Here is a 21,968-nt window from a genome sequence, read left to right on the forward strand (position 1 = left end):
CAGTATAAAAGAATTCTTCATTCTAGTCTCAAAAAAAAATTGCAAATGATTGTGTTTTTTATTTAAATGCAATAACATCTACTAAAGTACCTAGCACACAGCAACTGTTTAACAAAGGTTCTCTTTCATCCTTCTTCTAACCACCTCTGACCCTTGAAAGTATTTTTTTCACCCATAAACACCCGGGGTTTTTTGTTTGCTCGTTTTGTTGAGTGTTGCCAACATTTAAAACTTAGAAGTTCTGAGCACCTCTCCCCAAACAAAAAAAAAAAGAAAGAAAGAAAAAGATTTCCACCTTCTCTTAAATTAAGAGCAACCTAGGGCACGAGGCAGGTGCCGGGGGCGGTGCCTCCGAGCTGGCCTCACTCCCGTGCCTCACCAGCCGGAGCCCGGGTTTGAACAGGGCGGACCACCAAGCCCATGGAAGCGTCACTGGAAGGAAGAGCAGCCGGCGTGGCTCTGCTGTCACCTCATCAGAGCAGAGGTAAGTGCTGCCGAGGAGTCGGTTCCTCCCGGGCCCCTCCAAAAGAAGTCCTGGATGAATACATGATGGGCTTAAGACTCGCAATCCCTTGCCCCACTTACCGTTGAGAAACAGCTTTTCCAATTTCTCGAGCAGCTCAGCACATTGATTCAGCTGCTCCTGGAAACCCTCGGCCACGGAGTGATCCACGTCGCTGGCCTGAAGCAACTGCTCGAATGCCGTGATCATGGCGTTCATATGTTGCCGGTAGATGACACAGATGCCGTGGCTATCCTTAATCTGCTGTCTTTGAAGGGAGAGCTCCCGGGCTTGGGACTGAACTAATGAATCGTATCTGATAAAAGGGGGGGGAAGGGGAGGAGAGAAAATGCTTGCACCATTTTAGAATTGAATTTTTGTGACCTTAACACTAATTGGAAAAATGACAGAGCACAATTTTTAAAAGCCTGCAGCTATACAAGTATATATACTTCTAGAAAAATTGGAAGTCTGCAAGGTCACTCCTTCGATTTCAAAACAGCCAACAAATGCTGGAACAAAGGTTCTTCTGCAATATTCTTAACCTTATAAAGCCCCCAATTACAGTACAGACTGGCAAGAACTCAAGAGGACAATTAGTTTCCATACATTCTTCAAAAACATTATTCTGAATTATAGAAACAAGTGCTCCAAGGGCCAGCAGACCTACCGCAAATTCTCGTGAAGAACAAAAAAGAAACTGTAACATGGGAATACCAAAACAGGGGTCTCCCCTCTCGACCGAAAGGTCAGGGTGTAATCATAATCCTAAAGACCATTTATGGAGGGTCTATGACCTGTCAGTTACTGCACTAGGTGTTTTTTCTAAGTTAACTGCTCCTCGCAATCTCCAGACAAACGGATGCACCTCCTCGTTTACAGGGGAACCAGACTCAGATCGCCAAGTTAAACAGGGAAGGTTTTGGACTCAAACACAGTCTGCCCTCAAAGCCCATGCTCTCTTATACAAAACTACCTCCTGACACCACGTCTTTTCCTGTGTCAGCACATGAGTACTCACAGGCACAGAGCAAAACACAAATTAAGGAAAACACGACTTCTATTAACCACAGCCACAGTCACCTGGCCCCGGCATGGCTTGGCGAAGAGGCTGACCCTTCAGTTCAGCGCGTTCCCCTTCCCTGAAGAGGACAGTACGTGGGGCTGCTGACCACCTCTGCTGGCGAGCGCGCATGTAAGGGTCACATGACAGCTGCGCGGAAGGTGGGCGGTTTCTTGGGTGAGGAAGGACGCGAGAACTAAGGTGCGACGGTGCGGGCCTGTGCACCGGCCTCACCTCAGAGCCACACTGTCCGTGTCCTTGGACCGTCTGCTCAGTCACAGCAGCCTCTTCAAGCCTCAATTCCTCATCCATGGAAACATGTTCAAGAACACCTTTCCAGGTGATTTTGAGGATTAAATAAGAAAGTGCCTACCTGGGGGTCTGACACCACTGCCTTTCAATAAATACAAGCTTCCTCCCATCTTACTGTTCGGGAAGGCTTGAAAAAATTCACTCTGGCTCATGATAATTCAGAACTATGTGTTTGTCTCAAATAAGTGACTAATGAAGGTCAACTTTTTTCGTCATAGCTCATAAAGCAAACTGTACATATCTATGTCTGTACAACATGACCTAAGAATTCTTTTCTTTCAAGGGTAAAGACATGGAAAGTATCTATATTCTTCCCACCTAGGGAATGATGCCTAGGACATCAGTTTCAGTCCCCAGTAAAAGCCAACAACGGGGTCCAGGAATAAACGCTGCCATTCTGCAAATGTGCCACAACTCACCGAGCGACTGGAATAATACCTTTGCCCTGAGTTCCCAGCCTGACGAGGGTAAAAATCTACTCTGCCAATTTCAGAAGACACAAAACTAGAATGCGTACAGCCGCTGTTCTTTGTGGCCTCACGTTCACCTCTCCACAGGGCCCAGCTGCCCTAAACCCACCATCAAGCCTTTCCCAGTACACAAGCCACCCCATTGCCAAGGAGCATTCCCCTGCACTCATGGGCCCCGACCTAGTGGCAACACAGGGGAGCTGCAGGCTCCCAGAGTGGGAGAGGCAGCAGTGGGATGTACCTGGAGGGTGAGAGATCTCTGAACTTATTCTGCAGGTTATGGATTTCACTGAAAAGCTCCATGTTCAAGTTCTGCTCCTTCTGCAGCTCGTGCTCCTGTTCCACCAGCTGCTGTCTGAGGCCCTCCAGCAGCCCACCGTCGGTCACCTCTGGAGCCAGCTGATGAAGGATCTTCATGTGCTTCACATAATGGACTTGGTGCAAACTTGAGAATGTCATTTCTTCTTCGTCGGTACTACCCTTGGGCTTGTTCAAGACGTCCTGAGCCCCTTCCATCCCACACAGAACTGTGATAATGGCCTCGCTGCACTGGGAGTGCTTTTGAAGCTGAAATAAGAAATTCCGGTAGCCCTCGAGCTCAGTTTCCAAGTCACAGATTTTCTGTTTTAAGTTTTCTGTATCACTTGAAGTGTCGATTTTTTCGGACTGATGGGTCCCAATCACACTGACTTTGGTGGAAAGCTGGTTCTTAGAACTCGAGTAGGCAGCTACTGAGGTTGGGCCTGGAAAATCTTCAGAAGGATTCCCTTTGCACGTGGGCAAGAAGGCAAGGCCATCGGGCTGGCAAATTTCAGAGTCTGCGAATCAAACACACTTATGTCAGTACCTTCTTTGCTGAAATCTACCCCTTCTGTCCCTGTACAGCCTAATAAGCCTCTCTGACTCCAGTCCTTCCTCTTACCTCTCAATCCACCCTCTTCCTCAAAGCAACTATTCTAAAAAGTCCTAAAAAAGAACTAGCTCTAAAAAGACCATGATAACCACCAGCGCCCACCTAAAATTCATCAACATCCCCACTATGTTGAAGAGTAAGCCCAAACTCCTTCTTACAGTGTCTGGGACCCTCCACAATCTGGTTCCAGGCAACCTACCCAAGAGCATCCCCTCACACCTCCTATGGAGATTCCCAGAATTCCTTGCACACACCAGGCTGTTTTGTGTCTCTGTGCTTTTGCATGAGCTGTTCCCTCTGCGTGGAATGTATCTGGTCCTCTACGCCCACTCAGTGAAGTCCTACTCACTCTTCGACATGCAGATCTGATTCTCCTTCTGCAAAAGCCCATCTTCAAACTTTGCCAACCTGCCCCTTCCTCTGTGTTTCCACAGCATCCTACGCATACTCGCCCTGGACACACACACACCATGTGCTGGGTGCAAATACAGGAGCGACACCAGCTTGCTTGTTTATTTACAAAGCCATCAGTGGTTTGGATTCCTCTCTTGCTCCTTCACAGGAGGGACTGGCCTTTCCCCTTCATGTTCTCGGGGCCTGGTACGGTCCCTCACCCAGACTGGCAGTCCGAAGGTTCAGACAAACACTGGGCAGCGTGTGAGGTGATGTTCAAGAGCAGTAATTCTAAAACCCCTATAACTGAGGACAGTCTTCACTTCCACGTCTAGCAGTTTCCAGGAGGTGCCGCGACGTCTCCTGCAGTGTGCTATTTCACTGACGCACGACCCTGCCGGGAGCTATTTCCTGACAGCTGGTTCCGAGCCCCAAACGTGCGGCCCGGCCTGTGTGAGTGGTGGAGTCGCACTGAGGAGAGAAGGCATAGCTCTGAAGTCAAAGAGAAGGCAGACCGCGCCCAGCTTTGCCGCTTGCTGGCGACACACCAGCCCTAGGCAAGTAATTTAATGTCTCAGAGCCTCAGTCTCCCCCAAAAAGATGTCTAAGCAGCTTGCTGTGAGACTTCCAGCTCAGGCCTACATCCAGAGCTTCTGTCCTCAACCACAGAGCATGCTGCCCGCTGTCCAGGAAAAGCTCAGCTCAGGATAAGGGACGTCTGAATGCTTACTCAGGCGGCAGCAGAATATAACAGAAAAAACCATCCTCACAGTCCAACCAGATCTGGTTTCAAACTCTGGCTCTACCACTTACTAGCTGCATGACCCCAGGCAGATTACTTAACTTCTCAGAGCCTCAGTGGCTTCATCTGCAAAATGGAAAGAAGACCATTTACTGTGAAGGGCTGTGTCTGCCGTGTTCTGAGGATCCAAGGGAACGCTATCCGCGAAAAGCGTCCAGCACACGGTAGTGAAGGAGACCGACTACTATTGATACTCTCTGCTTCCCTTGAACTGCCAGAAAATGGAAGAGGATGCCTATCACAGGAGGCAGGAGGCACGCGAGCAGGGGCTGTGGACCAGGGCAAACGCTGCCGAAGCAACCGTGTGGGTAGGACGACAGGGCCTGGGAGAGCTCTCAGAGGGAAACGCACACAAAAATCCTCGTCAGACTGTATATTCCAATTTCTGGGTTCTGCAACTGTTCCTCGTGGCTGTAAGCCCATTCTTATCTCTGTGTTCACGAGGCAAATACCATAAAATAACTCTTTTTATTTTAGAAAGCAGCTGCTACATGACCTAAAGGAAGCATTTCTAATACAGCATTTCTACTGTACGAAATCTGTGATAGTCACTAGTGTCTGCAGTCTCTCGGGGTGCAGACATGTCATTTGTCTCTGTTTCGGAGTCTGGCACAGGGCCTGGGGCAGAGGAGGTACTCTGTAAGTAACTGCTGGCTGAATGAGTGTAAGAGACAGACAGAGACAGAGGGAGAGATCTCAATAGGCATTTTTTCTGGTAAATCAGCTTCCAAGTCAAGGAACTATCTTTGCCATAATAACCTCATGATAATGGAATTTCATGGCAAGAAGCAATGTTTGTTCATTCCGGGGAATAAAGATCGGTTTCGATGATTTTCATTAAGTAATCATCAGGCAGAGATAAATGTAATAAGACGCACACAAATGTCCTTCTGTGATGCAGACTGTGGCCAGCTCTGATGCTTAGCTACACATGCACACGCGCGCGCACACCCACACACACACACACTCACGCATCTCAGAAAGGCGGGGACAGTGTGCATTCTCCTACCAACACTTAACCTCCACTTTCAGCTTCGCTCCTCACAACACAACAAATTTAACACGTACACACTTGACTCCAATCTACAGCAGCTTGTGATTCGGCAGCGGCAAAGATCTGGTTTCCAGGCTCCAAGGCCAGTACCCAGCACGTCTCATGGCCCAGCATCGACACGGCAACTTGATTTTGCTCCCCGCAGCCCAGGAGCACTTGATGAAGGGCCAAAGGTAGATCTTTCATTTAAAGTCACTGCATGGAGCATGTGGCCGAGGGAAGACCGTAAGCTGCGGTGTACAGGCTGAACCCGCGGGTTTAGCAAGGCCTCAGTACACACAACTGGGCCAGGGCCTGGCCGAACGCCAAGCACCTCCCCTATGTGAAAACTACACGGAGAGCCCTCCCGACAGCCCCGTAAGGAGGCTCTAGTCTCCCCATCTTCCAGAAGAGGAAATGGAGTTTTAGAGAGATACGAACTTGCTTAAGAGGAAGCAAGCAGCAGAGCCCCTCCCTCAAAGCCGGGACACCTGCCTCCAACACCCTGAACGTGGCCTCCTGATGCATCTCTCCCTTCCTCAGTAACATCTGTGGAATCCCCTGCGTTCGCTTTTCGAGGATCAAGGAGCTACCGAAGAGCAAAGAACAGTGACGGCATCACACACGGTACCAGCTTTTCTGAGGGCAGCCCCTGAGCAAGTCAACTCGAGATGGAAACACGGCAGGAGCTACTGGGAGTGTCTCCACAACCAAGGGCCTCGGGAAGGCCTTCCCTAGAAAGTGACACTGAAGCAGAGACCTAAAAGACAGGGCATCAGATAAACAGGGAACATTCAGGCAGAGGCAACAGCATGTGCAAAGTTCTAGAAGCACATTCAGACGAAGGGAAGTTCACTGATGCTGGGGATTTGGGAGGGAAAGGGAAACCGCCAGTCAGACAGGAAGCCTTAAGTGATCAACTAACCATGAACAGGAAATCCAAGGATATCCCCAGGACCGTTTATTTGCATTAGAGGAAATACTGCAGTTCTGGAACTTTCTACAATTCAGCTAAGGGTACTTTATTGCTTGTAGAGGGCTTCAAAGCCCAGAATATTCAGAAATATGTGACCACGTATCCACCGCACTGACTGGAGGCCTTGGGAAAGTGTACACCATAACTCAGTTCCCGAGAGACTGGCGTTCTCATAACCACCCCATGACAAATTTAGAATTCCTGAGGACAATTGTTTCTTACAGAATGAATTAGGTCCAGATGAAAGGTGGCTCTTTTTTTAAAAAAAAAAAAAAAAAAAAAGGCAGAGGGGAGTGGATCTAAGGTAAAAAGAAAAATGTCAGCATGTGTTTATTCCGGTTGAATGGGAACATGAATATTCTTTTATTATCCTTTGTGCTTATCTACATACCTAAGAAGAAACAGATGCGACTTGTCTGGGACCTCACTAATGTGTCTGTACCTTTCCCCTGAGCGATCTGACACAGTCCGCACACCAGGAGGCAGCTGTGGGTCACACCTGTGACCCACCCTCCTGGGCGGCGGGAGGCCAGCAACGCCCGCCTAACGCAGCCAGTGCCATACGGAGAGCCACCTGGCCGCAGGGTTGGCTGTGGGGTCCCTGCGAGCACGTGCTGCAACCGCCAGCACCCAGGCCAGGGAGAAAAGCATGACAAATGGTCCAGCGAGCTCAGACACCCTGTCTCCTGTACCCCCACTCGGCTACCCACTCACCAACTGGATGACCCTGGATCAATTCTTTTTAAAAACTCAGCTTCCTTATGTGTTAAATGGGAATAACAATGACGTCCTAAAACGCCCGTTGCAGGGCTTCATAACAACTTTTCTATGAAATACCCCAAGAGTGCCTGGCACACAGAAGCTGTTCAATACACATAGGGGTTGAATTCTGACCGGTCTCATAGCTGGTGTGCTGGTCACTGTCCCCTTCCTTGTCTCTCCAGTCACAGGGCATGGTTTTAATTTCCTTTTGCTCTCCCGGGCTGTCCTGGTAGGCTGCTCCCACAAGGGGCTGGGCTATAGGCATTCACGAAGAGAAGGAAAAATAAATAAAACCATAGACTTGAAACTCAGCCAAGCAACTGAGAAGAACACAAAGATACAACAGGGAAAATAAAAACACTGGGGAGGCAAAATGCAATTTATAAGATAAAATTAATCTATCGAGCTGCCATAACAGGACATAAAAAGCATAAATATACTGCAGCTTGTCTCAAATGGTTTAAGTCCAAGCTCTCAAAAAACTATGAGTGAGAAAATGAATTCTATAGACTCATGCCCACTTTTCTGGAGAAGAGAGAGGCCCCGGGGTCTGCTGGGCAGCTGCGGGAGCAGCACCTGGCTGAGGCACCCTGATGTCTCAGCAAGAAATGAAAACGGTGGTAAGGGCATACCACAAACCCTGGACAAAGCACCAGGGCCTCTACGGGGCTGAGTCACCTTTGCCATAAAACCTTTCCTCCCTGAAGTGTCCCTCACTTCTGCCCTGCACCGGTGTGTTTCATTATCTGCCCCTTCCCACTAGACAGGGAGTTCTCAGAAGGGAGGGACTACCTCAGTCCTCTCCATCTCTGTCTTGGTCTCCTACACCCAGTGCATGAGGCTGGGAACACGGCAGGTGCTTGGGGAATATCCGCGAATGCATGAATAGATAGATGTCTGCGAGGCTGGCTGGCTGGAGAGAAAGTGGGAAGGGAAGGAGAGAGGGAAGAGCAACACTGCCAAAGTCCCACTTATCTTGAAACTTCCGCTTTGGGGAACCCTAGAACCTAAAGATCAGTGGAAAATACCATGGGCTATCGGGATCGGAAAGTCCATATGGAAGGTATCAAGGTGCTAGGCTTCATGAGGCAGTAAAGGGCATGGGCCTGGAAGGCAGGCAGGCTGATTCAAATCTAGCCCCGGAAGTTAGTGACAGTGTGACGGCACCCAAGTCACTTTGTCTCAAAAAGTACCGCCACATGCTAAAATCGCCTCAAGCTAAATCATTACTGCTCCTGCCTCGAGGACTGTTAAGAAGATTCCGTTAGATCATGTACGTAAAGTGGGCAGTGAGGCTGAAAAAATACCGAGAGCTCATCTCACTCCTGACACAGGAAGTGCACGACTCCCAGTCGTCTCCCAGCCTGGAGCCACCTGCAAGATCTCCATGTCGGATGTAGTCTCCCACCCCAGAGTGCCAACTTTTCAATGTCAAAACCCCAAATAAGCTCACTGTCCTCCCTGAACACGCACCTTGCCCCCTCGTTCTAAGGTCCCGGCTATCCCCTAGCACTGCCTCTCATGCAGCTGCCCCCCCGAGTGCAGGCCAGCCCCTGGCCATCTTTCCCACATGCCCTGGGATCCCAGACCTGGAAGAGTGTACGGGCCTTTTCTCTCGCTGACACCGCCAGGTCATGCTCTCTTCCCTAAAAACTCCAGCTCTGCGGCTGATGCAGCCAGACCAGCTAGCGGCAGTCACCTGCGGTCCCGATTCCCTGAGTCCCTTGAGCCTCACTGACAACGTGGCTCCTAATTGCCCTGTGTCTCCGCCCTGCTTTATGGGAAAACTCCTCAGAGCCGTTATTCTCACCATCTCAGTTCCTCTCCTGCACTGGCTCTCTGGAACCTGTCCCAGGCAGGCCTCAGCCGTGCCAGGACAACAGCTTCTTCAAGGTTGCCAGTGATGACCCCCCATTACTAAATCCCAAGGCCAAACCTCAGACGTTGTCGGACTGATTCACGATACTCGACCTAGCGAACCTGCTCCTGCCTCAGCTTCCAGACATCATCCTCTCGTGGCTCTGTCCCTGCCTCCCTGGGTGCTCCTTCTGCGCCCAACCCCTGCTCACTAGAGAGTCTCAGTCCCAGGGCCTGGATCTGTTCCCTGTGTCTCCAACTCTCAGAGCTTCAAATCCCAGTGATATGTTGACATTTGCTAAATTTACGGCCCTGTATCTCCAACTGCCAACCTGGCACCACCACAGGGCTGGTCAACAGGCATCTCAAGAAGTCCCAGACCAGACACCAGACACCCGCCTCTGCCTCTGCTGCTCAGGGCAGCACCGAGCCATCACTCCGATGGCTCGTGTTACCAGTGATCCTTTCAAGCAGAGCTCGGCCTACTTCTCTCTTCAAGAGCCAAACACGGACTGTTTCAGGCTCTACCAGCCACAGGGCCTCTATCACACCTACTCAACTCCAGCAGTCATAGGCCATGTGCAATTAGTGGCCGTCACTGCGCTCCAAGAAACTTAAAAACGGCCAGTGAGCTCGGCCCACAGGCCAGTTTGACCATCCCTGCTTTAAAGCTGAAGTTGCATCACGTCACTCCGCTGCTCCAAACCCTCCATTTCTGGTCTTACCTGAGTGACAGACAAAGCCTGAGAATGGCCTCATGGGCCCACCCAACATACTACCTCCCTGACCTCCTTCCTGCCTTCTCTCCCCGACTCCACTCCAGCCACACAACTGGCCGCCTTCCTCGTCATCCAACTTCCCAAGTTCAAAGCAATATCAGGGCCTTTGCCCTTTTCCTGCTGCCCAAAATGCACTTTCCAAGCTGACTAGTCCCCTCCTCTCCTCCCGGCTTGTGTTCAGATGTCACCTCCTCAGGGAGGCTCTAGGATCCCGCATATGGCGGCACACTCTGCCCGGCTCCACACTGCCCATGCCCTCAGCCCTGCTCTCCCTTCCTCCCCAGCACCTGCCGCCTCTCGTCCTCTATACCTGCTCATCAGCATACTGTCCTTCTCCCCACGACAGGAACAGAAGACACAGACTTACATCATCTGCTTTATTCACTACCTCCCCAGGGCCTACGACAGTGCCTGGCACAGCAGGGTTTCATCAGTACTTTTTAAAGAGATAAATAAAAGACTGCTGTTGTTGTTCTTGGTATCACGTGCTGCTGCCGTGTGCTCACAGTACAAGTTCATAATCAGGAGTCAACGTGTGTACTTCTGTGGACTCATGAACCCTCTGAAAACGAGGTCCAACACTACCTGTGTGCTCACCTACACCGCTCTGTGATGGGGTTTGGAATTAGCCCTGAGAAAGCCGGAGTAATACAGCCCAGACATTCTAGAAAACCCCACCAAGACGGCACTCACTCACATACATGATGCCATATGCCTGAGGCTTCCACAGACAAAGCCAAAAAAACCCACCCAGATTCAAGTCATTCCACAGCTGGGTTACCTGCAGACCATCCCAAGTGAAGGGAACGGTGACCTCACAAGACCCACGAGCACTTACAAGTCCACTTTATCCAGACTCCAGAATAAAATGAAAACAATAGATTCATTTTCCTTATTGTGTTCCTTTGATTGTGCATTTGTCAAGAGTCAAGATTAATCACGGTAATTCATAAAATTTATGCTCAAACTTCCTGCAGTTCTAAACAACAAGGCTGACATTTCAAGCAGCTCTATCGGGTCGTTCATCTAGCTCACGGAGAAGACATTTTTCTCGGTGCTTACCTTTCTGTAGCGTTTTGTCTGGCGCTGGCCTCCCCTCCATCATTGCTTCAGCCAGAATTAACTTTTGGTGAAGTTGCTTATTGCGGATTTTAAACTCCTTCAGCTCCCCCTGCAGCTCCAAGACTTGGCCCTGCAGCTGGGCCACCACCTCCTGGGTGACAGGAAGCTGATACACATTTCCTAAGGACCGGGACGGCTTTATCAGGATGGGCAGGCGGGACTTCTTAGCTTCCTGAAGAGACACGTGCACAGGACAATGAATGCACTTCCTCTGGTCACAGAGGCAACACCCTCACGCCAACCTCGTAAAACAGGATTCACACCGGCTGTCCAGACTTCTGGTTCCTAGAATGGCATCTATGTTTATCTCCCAGTCTACAGGACTTCTGTCTTGGCAGGTCCCTTCCCGTGACTGGCAAGTGCCAAGATTTTCCTCCGCGACACCCTCTTGGCCCTGGCCCACTGTCTCTGTGGACATCCAGATGCTCGATATATGGCAGCCCTTTTCCCAGCACAATCTTCTAAATAACATTTTCTTGCTCCGTATCTATTTCTTCTTTCCCACCCCGTGCCCCCGCTCCTCAGTCTAAGCCAATCTGCTGATCCACCAGAATCACCGCAACTGAAGCTGTCCGTGGCCAGCGGGTCACTGAGCCAGTGGCCGTCTCCCCGGCTCGGAGCCCCAACCTGCCTACCCTCAACATGTTCATTTCCACCGGCTCCCAGGCACTCTGAAGCCAGCCCAGCACTCGGCTCCTTCCATCTACCGCCCAAGTCCCCACCCCAAAGCTACGCTACTTCAACACCCAACGTCTTGGTCAATCACATCACCAGCCCCTCACTGCGTCACCCAAACCTGCAAGTCTATCAAACCGCTCTTTACACTTGTCACCTGCTCTCGCCACTCACCGGGCTCCACTAATTCCAGCTGGGCTCCCTGGACTCTCCTCACCCACCCCGCACTGCCTCCATCCAACCCCAAGACACTGCTGGCAGTCACCTAGCCACGGCAACCACCTCCTGAGCGCCCTCTCCCACCCCGCATGCCCCTTCTAGTCCGCTCTCCATACTGCGGCAGGAAAAGGCAAACCTAACATTCCTCGCCTCTGCTTACAACTACTGGAACACTTCCCAGTCTCTTATGACCAAGGTCAAAATGCGTACCACAGCCGCCATGCTGTGCGTAACCTGAGGCCCAAGTCACGGCCCCTCTGCCATCTCCCCTATTCCCACACACTCACCTTCTATCAGTTCCTCCAATGTCTGTGCTCCTTCTACCCTAGGGCCTTGGCATACACTGTCTCCTCTGTCTACACACCCTTTCTTGCCCACCCCGTCTCCCATAATCCCAATACATTCATTAGGACTCCACTCAGATGTGTCTTCCTCAGGACAATAGGCCTTGATTTCCAAGACCAATTAAAAGATGAGCAAAGGGTCTAAAAGACATGTCTCAAAAGGAGATCTATATATGGCCAATAAACACATGAAAAGATGTTCAGTGTCATTAGTCATCAGGGAAATGTAAATCAAATCTCCATGAAATATTGCCACTCCCAACTCATTAGGACAGCATATGATCAAAATAGTAACAAGTGTCGGCAAGGCTGTGGAGAAATTGGAACCTTCATGCTTCTGGTGAAAATGTAAACTAGGGGCAGCCGCTGTGGAAAACAGCCTGGTGGTTCTTCAAAGGGTTAAACACAGAGTTCCCATATGACTCTGCAATTCCACTCCTCGGTGTTTACCCAGGAGACGTGAAAACACACGTCCCTGCAGACTTGTGCATGAATGTTCATAGCAGTGTTATTCATAATAGCTAAAAAGTAGAAACAGCCCAAATGTCCATCGACTGATGAATGGATAAATAAAATGTGCTACATCCATACAATGGACTATCATTGGGCAATTAAAAGAAATGAACCGCTGCTACAGACTACAGCACGAATGCACCTCGAAAACATTACTACGCTAAGTAGAAGCAGTCACCAAAGATCACATGTTGTATGATTCCATTTATATATATAAACACCCAGAATAGGCAAATCTATAAAGACAGAAAGTAGATCAGTGGTTGCCTACAGCTAGGGCAGATGGGGGGAAATGGGAAATGACCGTCAATGGGTCAGGGTTTCTTTTTGGATAATTAAACATGTTCTAAAATTGATTATGGTAATGGTTCTACAACTCTACAGATATACCAAAAACAAAACAAAACAAAACCACTGCACTATATATTTTAAACAGATAAATTGTATGATATGTGGATTAGGTCGTTATTCTTTTTTTTTGAGATTTTATTTATTTGAGAGAGAGCACAAGAGCAGGATGAGGGGCAGAGGGAGAAGCAGACTCCCCACTGAGCAGGGAGAGTGATGCGGGCAGGACTTGATCTCAGGACCCTGGGATCATGACCTGAGCTGAAGGCAGACACTTAACCGACTGAGCCAGCCAGGTGCCCTGAAGTTATTAGTCTTTTTAATTTTTTAAGTGGAAGAGAAGGAACCTGAGAAGGAAACAGGAAATACTTAGGACCCTGGGAATGATGAAATCAGCAAGGTCTCTCAAGCAGGAAAAGGGAAGAAGGAGCCCTGCTTGCACATTTTAGGTTGTAAAATGCTTTCAAGCTCATTGTCCCACAATCCTCCAGTAAGCTCTGCATTCCCAGAACTCACAGGAAAACAGAAGTTAGGGGGCCTATTTTTCAAAGAACTGAGACGTCCAACAACCAGTCCAATGTCATACAACAAGAAGGCAAGAGAGCAGAACCTCACAACAACTCTCCGGCCTCTATTGCTCACCTAAGGAAAGTGAGACACTCTCTGCCCTGAAATTCCAGGCCAGAGAGCAGGTTCAAGGCCAAGGACAGGTTGAGGTGGTGAACAGGACCAGTGGCAAAAGGGGCAGGGGAATGCCTCATCAAAGAGGACTGCAAAATAACAGTCATTTGCCTGGTCCTCGGTCTCCACCAATCTTTATTCTTGGATCCAAATCTGTGTGTCATATGGCAGGAGAAAAGATATCTGCAAGTGCACAAATGCCAAAGCCAATTTCAGGCTGGAAGACTGCCGTCAGTCAACCTAATGCGGGTTTTAAAATAACACCACACAAAATGCTACCTTATGGACACTGAGCACAGTCCCACCTACCACCTTATTAAAGATGTCATAACGGAGCTCCTCACTTGGGGGTGGAAGGGGGACAGGAGTGCACACAGACCGGGCCTGACATGCGCCTACACAACCATGCACAAGGCACTGGCAGGCACTTGCCACACATTTCCTCATGTCACCACTGTGCCAGCCTCTGGTACCAGGTCACACCGATCCCACTAGAGCCACCAAGAAAGGGAAGCAGCCAGGCCTGAAGCAATCCCAGGTACATCTTGTGATGGTATCCCTTACCGAGGGCTCCTCCCTTCCCTAGAGGTAGGTTTAGAAAATCCCTATCTTGGGCACCTGGGTGGCTCAGTCAGTTAAGCATCCGACTCTTGCTCTCAGCTCAGGTCTTGATCTCAGGGTCATTGGTTCAAGCCTCGCACTGGGTGTGAAGCCAACTTAAAAAATAAATGAACAAATAAATAAATAAGTATATTCCTGTCTGTCCATAAAACTGGACTTTGGTCTCTATCCCTACTACTCCTCTCAACAGCTGACTCATTCTGGACCATCTTCTGAGCCTTTCAGAGGCTATATTTCTTCATATGTAAAATGTCAGGAATATCTACCTAATTTACACACTTCTTGAGAAGATTAAATGTGATGATATAGATAGAGAATATCTAGCACGATCCTCACACAAACAACAGATGCTAAAAAATAAACACAGTAGCCTTCCTTTTGAAAACATAAGCAAGAAGGATAATTCCAAACTAAAAAAAAATTAATATATTTGGGGAAATTACTGAGTTCATTCGATTATGCAATTTTTCTGCACAAAGGAGGCTATCTCCCACACAAACCGGGGGAAAAAACATCTAGGTTTCCTAATACACAGGTACAAACGAACAGAGCTGGGGCGGATGAGACCATTTCTATTCCAGCCAAACTGCACAAATTTGCATCTGGAGTACCGTTAATATAATGGCAGTGTCTTTTTTTTTTTTTCTTTTTGTCTTTACTGATATCTTTAGAAAACCCTATTCTAGAAATTACAGTTTTGGTACATAATTTAAAACAATCAAAAGCAATTTTGCTAATGATATATCTAACTCCCTTTGGTATGCACAAAAGCAGTAATTTAGTGGTCAGAAAATAAACTTAATTCTCCATTCTGATGCTATGAAGCAGTGTGTACAGCTGATTTCTCAGATACAAAACACCCATCAGAAACAAGAACACCAACAGCCGTCACTGGAGTTCTATTAGAAACATGACCTACTTCTCCACCAGAATACAGACATCTCCCTGCTTTGGGGATCATCAGCCCCGACCCCTCTGCCCACAAGTTTAGTAAAAGGTCCAATCAAATACGACCAAGAGAATCTGGCTTTTAATAATATGACAGATTTGATGGCAGTAGAGGAGAAGCATAGAGACAGCCTCTTGACTGAAGCAAAATGCATTCCCCCACCAGAACCGGAGCCCACCACTCTGGGCCAGCAGGAGCTGGGGGCTAGCCTGGGAAAGGGTAAGGCTGCGCCATCAGGCGCCCTGGGGTCCCAATTCAGCCCTGTAACTGCTGGCTAACTGTGGGCATTCAAAACCGCGCTTCCTCATCTCTGACAGGTGTCGCAAGGATAAGAGAACATAGATGAAGCTCACAGAATAGAACCTCTCCACCACAACGTCTGCACAAGATAAAACCTAGGTTCTCAGGCCTCCTCCTAAAGTCAGAATATCACAATTTCACTGTAACCTGCAAATGTAAATATCCCCCAGTAGGTGAAAGTCATATGAAGTTTGGCACATTTCCCACAATGGCATCTCCCAAAGCCGTTACAAGGTAAGATGTTCCTGATACACAGCATGAAAGAAAAAGCTACACACAGATGTATAAATACGACTCTATAAGGAAACTGCATAATGTCATGACGTACAGACAAATAAGACTGGGCTGGGTGGAGGGAGGTTAAGACAAACACACACCTCTAGGCAGAGGCCAGACTGAGTGCAGGCGGGGGAGATTTTACATACATCGGATTTTACATACATCAAAAAAAGCAGAGATCAGAGTTGAGTTTTTTAGCCTTTCGTCTGTATAAAATAAGAAAACAAATGAATAATAAATAGAAAAGCTTACTCTGTCAGTCCCGCTGGGGAAGAAAGGGGCAGTGGCCTGCTGCCCTGGTGCCACGCACAAGTTCTCCGGCGGACCCTCAGTGTGAAACGCGGCGTCTGGTGGCTTCTCTGCCCACGCCTCTCTCTTGCCCTCGTTCTGGAATCTGCGCGTGTCCCCTTCCACCGCCACAGTCTGCACGGAGGCATCTTTCAGCTCCAGCTTGGACACCTGACCCGTCCTTCCTAGCTGGGCTGTCCGCGGCGACTTCCCTTCATCACGGGACTTGGACAATGAGTTGACTTGGGTGAAATGTCCGAGTTCACCTCTTAGCTGAGCAGCCATTTGCTTAAGGGATTTCTCAGTTTTACCATCAAGGTGTTGTGCAGACACTCCCTGCTCTGTCAAGCACGTTCGTTCCAGGAGTAGTTCACGCAGCACTTTCAGAAGGTCTGGCCTGTTTTTCCAAAAGGGAAGGAAGTGGAAGAACTAGGTTTTCTGCTGTAGCCTCATGCCCTACCAGATTTCCCAAGTTTTCTCCACTGACTGGCCCAAACTGTTTAAGCACACGGCCCGCTCGCCATGTGCCACCAAGGATTTTCTCCCCTGTCACCTCATGACAACCACACCTGGTGGGTATTGCCATGTCCAACTCATGGATAAGAAGAAGAGAATCCACACGTACACAGCAAGTGAGAGGGCCACGTGCTGTAAGGATGCAAACAGGGTCTAGAAAAAAGCTGGGCTTGGAAAGGAGCAAATAAGGTCATCAAGAATTGTCATTTCTGACCATTATGAGGTCCACCCAGCCCCTGGCCCCATTCCCACATCCAGGGGCGAGTACGGCTTAGGTGGATCTGGTCAACCTGGTGGACCCATGAGTGACCTGGCCCATCACTGTGCACAGTCAGTGCTCAGTATATAGGAACTGAATGAAGGGATACTGCAAACTACTTGGAACAGAAACAGTAGTGAAATCACACAAAAATGGCTTCAAGTTTTAACTCAGAGATGCTTTGAAAGTAAGGTAAGTCTCCCTCCACAGGACAGCAATGAGGACGAAACAAGAGAGTGTTTAAGCAGCTGATACTTTAGGGCACTGGCCATGTGCCCTAGGCTCCTGCAGATCCCAGCTGTGACTGTGTGCACACTGTGTAGACGGTGTCCGGAGACACAGACAGTCCCACTTAGAGTGCTGCCTGCCTCTCGCCACTGCCTTGGGGCTTTCCCAGAGCTCCCGGAGGCCCCCAGCAGCGCAGTGAGAAGTGGGGACCAGTTCACACGCCATGTGAGCACACATGGGAGCCCCTCCCACTCCACTCTAAACCCATGTAAGTGACAGCAAAAGATACATAACAAATACCGTAAGGTGCCCCATAGGCCTCAAAATCAAGGTAAAATTTACCCAAAGGTCAGAAACAGAGGAGACCATAGTCAGGAGAAAGGGGGCATTCGCAGAAAGCACTGGGGGCAGAAATTTAACTCCCACGGTGGAGGAAACCAGGGAAATCTCATGAGCCAGAGGCAGCTGTGGCACCCCACAGGAGGAGGAGGGAGCACAGGGGACAGAGCAGGGCTGTCCACACCCTGGCAAACCCAACCTGCACACATGACCCATGAGTATGACAGGTCACAACCCAACGAATCAGAGTTCACACTCAAGAAAATTAAATAAACAAGGAAACCTGAAGATTTTAATGTAAATATGCGTAAATCATCTAGAAAAATAAAGGAGAGTGGCTCATTTAAGAAAGAAGAGAGAAACTGGGAAACTAAGACAGGAAATTATGTTAAAAGGGACTGGAGCATGCAAGGACAGAGGAGAGGCCGGTGGGAGAGCTGCCACTGACATCTAGGTTCGGCTGAGGTCGTGGCCATCAGCAATGACCAAGGACAGAAGAGGCCCACCTCCGTGCCACTCACATTTTCTCTCTGCCATTCCTCCCGCCTGCCTTTGGCCAGGGCCAGCCTCTACAGACTGACTCCTTGAGCACACCCTGATGGTCCCTGCCCCATATCTGGGTTCCCGCTACATGTGACAAGTGACGTGAGGCCTGGTTCCACCTTCCCCATGGAGCCCTGCAAGAGCCAGGGGAAGGCCCTACTCCCCTCTGGGTTCAGATCATCTAGCTCTGGGCCAGAGGCAACTCTATTCAGATCACACAGCTACAGCACACTGAAGGAGGGTAAAAAATAGAAGTTTAAAAAACAAAATTAAAATGTATGGTACATTTTTCCCTTCTAATACAGAATCATCTAGACTACACAAACCATCTTAAAATTTAGTAAACCCCAGACTTTAAAAATATTTCTGGCACTTTAAGCATGTTAAACTAAATTGTCCTTTCCTCTCTTTCCCTTAATATAGATTAAAAATAATGACAACTACTATTCAGCTAGCTGAAGGAGGGCCGTTACTCACCACCAAACAACACACAATAAAACCGAGGACAAAGATTTTACAAATGGGTAGTAAAAGGTGGTGAAAGAGGCCATTAGAATATACTAAAGTGGGGGTGATGTTAAATAAAACATTTCAAGTGTTACTTTGCTAGAATTCTGAACAGGAGATTCATTAAGCTGTCGCCGTGATCGGGACCTTTTTAATGGTTGAGTCGAGGGTCTTGTCAGAGGCCCAAACATTGTTTATAGACCCTTCCAGGGGATCTCTGCCGCAGTGAGAGGTGTAAAGGGGGAGGAACTGACATTTGTGAAGCACGTGCCCTGTCATGTCCTTTAAATACACCAACAACATTCAGGCCTCCCTGTATGACTAGGAGATGGGGCCAAACCTAACCCCATTTTACAGATGAAGAAACGGGCTCATAAAGATTCAAGATTCCCTAGCAAAGAGAAGAACAAAGACTGGAATCCCGATCTTTCTGACTCTGAAGGATCAGTACACTCTCTCCAATTTTCCGCACCCACCTTCTGCTGTGATGCTGGGCTTCTAAACATCTGCACTGACACTTAAATACTTAACTGAGCACCTGCCACCTGCCACGTAAGGCAGTGGGCATGCATTGTGCAAAGTAATCACGGGGCTCACATTTCACTGAGAAGACAGACAGATGTTCACGCAAACACTGATAACTAAATAAGACAACGTGCAGTAATGACAAGTACTATGAATTAAAGGAGGAAGGGAGGGAGGAAGTTCTGAGACCACGTGTAAAAGCAGGATTTCCCATTAGTGGTCAGCAAAGGCCTCTCTGCACAGCTGATGTCTAGCTGAGATGCCACCAGTCACATATACACCTAGAAAAAGAGCATTTTAGGTAGAGGGAATGGCTAGTGCAAAGGCCCTGAGGTGAGAACCAGCCTGGATGTCTGAGGAGCAGAGCAGAGCTCGGTAAACAGGAGAGGTAGGTGATATGGTCAGAGAAAGAGGCGGGCACCGGGTTGATAAGCTCTGATCTTACTGTAAGAGCAACGGAAATCTGCTAGAAGGTTTAAGCATGGAATGGATCTGATCTGACTTAAGTCTTATTAAAAAGATCACTGTGGCTGCTCTATGGAGAATGGACAGTAGAGGAGGCTGTGCTGCCGGCGTCCAAGCAAGAGATGGTGGCAGTTGGGACCAAAAGGGAATTCCTAAGCAGAAGACTAGTGTTTCTCTGACCAATCAAACCCTGGTTACCCCAAGGACTCCTCCAGAATGTTCTCCGACGGCTCTAGCATTTACTAGCTAAGGGAATGTCAAATCCCCAAACGTCAGAGCCCACATTTATGAAAAGGAGATCACCAGGAGCAGCACGCAGAAAGCTGGTGTGAGGGTAAGAGGAGTCCGGCATGCAATGCCCCAGGTGTGCGCCAGGAGGGGCTGCAGACCACCACCAGGCCTTCTGGAGCCCCCGCAGAGCCATGACTCCACTTCGCTTTGGTGGGCTTTGGTGCACCATGAATGACAGCTGTACAGAGAATAAGATCAGGGCTGTGGGTTTAGGCTGGTGTGAGAAAACCTTTTCTAACGCTACAACTGGCCTCACTGGTCTGGAGGCCTATGGAACAGATCCTTACAGAGCACAGGGAACTGAACCAGAGATGTCACAAGCTTGCCTGGCAGGCAGAAAATGTTTTCTTAAAAAAATGTAACTAGGTCTTCATTTTTAAAAAGCAAGAGATTTAAAATACAGTTTGGGGGCTTCCACCGAAGGACTGGAAGGCTGGAAGCCACAAGGGTCAGCTAGGGCCGAGAAGCTCCTGCCCACCGGCAGGGAGCACACATGCCCCGGCTGGCCCCATGCCCACTGTAGCCCATCGGACTCTCCCCCAGTCACGTCACCCCTGCACAATCCGAGGCGGTCCCAGACAGGCAGCTGCATCTTTGAACTCTGAGGGAATGTTTGGGATCCTGACACTGAGAAAACCGCCCCCTCTCTCAAGCATTGACTGTGGTCACCTAACTCCCTCTGATAATTAACTAGAATGACCACTAGACAGGTTCCCCCAAGAGGAGACGTGCTAGAAAAATGCTGGACAGATGCCAGAGACTGGGGACGGGTCAGCCTGCCTGAGCTCACAAAAACAGAACACTCCAATCCTTTTTTTAGCTAAAGAATGTCTATAAGGCTCAGTCGACCAATGATGTAAGAAACAGTAGGGTTCCTGGCTCTTGCCAAGAGTCACGGGCAGGAGTTGGCAGCTCCGTTTCTCTACCTACACCAGAGGAGAACTGGACAGTTTCACGGGACACACACGACCCGCCTGCCATGTTCCTTACACGGGGCCCTTTCTTACTCCTCAAGGCACCCGAGGAAGTGGTCGGAGAGACTGGGGCCCTGAGAGAGGAAGGCACAGCTCCTCCCAGCTCCAAAGCCCAGGCAGCTGTTACGATGGTCCTGAAAGAGTGTGCAAGGGGACAGTCTCCTCCCAAAGAGGTAACATTAAAAATACAAGTGTACTGCATGTTTCTCCTGTTTTGTTTTCAGGCAAACACCCTGAAGCATTCCCTGACATAGGACTCCCAGCAGATAAAATGAAAAGAGAACCGAAGTTCAAGCTCAACGTAAAACAGTGAGTCACGACTACAATGGCAGTTTTTAAGCTGTTGCAGTTCTTAAGCTACTGGAGAAGAGACTCCAGTAGGGCTGATTCCTCTCGCTGACAGCCAGACAGCCCTTCCCAGGGCTCCCAGGACCGATTCCAGAGGAAAGCTTTCTTTCTCTCTTTATAATGGGCTTGCATGAGGCTCTGCTGAGGTCCCCTCCCAGCCACTAGCGCACAGCCTAATTACTTAATTGCATGACTGGCAAGGTTCCTTCCAAGACATTTCAGGGGCTCACTCAGCTAAATTACACAGCACTGCCATCTAAATCCATTTAGCAAAATGAGTTTGTTCTCCCCTCAAACTAGAGAGAAAAACCAACACCGGGGCCCCACGTCTACCTGGATTCCAGTAACAATGTGGCCTTCTCGTTGAAGAAAGGGGCAAGCAGGTTCAGGAGCTCGCCTTCTTCTACACTCTGGTCTCCAGGGCAGCCAGGTTTGTGGGTTCCATCGTAGTCTAGAATACTGGAATCTGTGTGCCTCAAGTATCCGTTTTTGCAGCCCCCTTTGGGATAGGCCTCCGTGACCTGCAAATCAGAACATCTGGTCAAAATACAGACCTTGGAAGAGAGGAGGGGCATACGTGGAGAGGGAAAGAACAGAGACCGAGAGCAAATGAGCAGCGCAAGCAACCAGGAGGGAAAAGGCAAGCAGGGCAGAGAGCAGGCTCCGGCTCACAGGTCCACACACGCGCCTTGTGGCCGGGCGGGCAGACGCTCCCGCAAGAGCACTGAAAGCTTCACTTCTCCTCACCCTCACTTCCCTCATCCACAAAATG

At 49.1% G+C, this 21,968-nt stretch overlaps 1 protein-coding gene across 1 annotated transcript in view; it reads right to left on the reverse strand.

The window, feature by feature from the left end:
• Positions 1-21,968, reverse strand: part of CDK5RAP2 (CDK5 regulatory subunit associated protein 2) — a 170,196-nt gene that overhangs the window by 45,280 nt on the left and 102,948 nt on the right. The window contains exons 20-25 of the mRNA XM_080819542.1: positions 21,530-21,717; positions 16,166-16,598; positions 10,925-11,156; positions 7,359-7,481; positions 2,589-3,165; positions 586-818 (exon numbers count right to left, since the gene is read on the reverse strand). Of these exons, the coding sequence (XP_080675668.1) occupies positions 586-818; positions 2,589-3,165; positions 7,359-7,481; positions 10,925-11,156; positions 16,166-16,598; positions 21,530-21,717 (1,786 nt within the window). The remainder of the gene's footprint in view (positions 1-585; positions 819-2,588; positions 3,166-7,358; positions 7,482-10,924; positions 11,157-16,165; positions 16,599-21,529; positions 21,718-21,968) is intronic.

Source organism: Martes martes, assembly GCF_963455335.1.
Source record: "Martes martes genome assembly, chromosome: 12".
In the NCBI taxonomy this organism is placed as follows: domain Eukaryota; kingdom Metazoa; phylum Chordata; class Mammalia; order Carnivora; family Mustelidae; genus Martes; species Martes martes.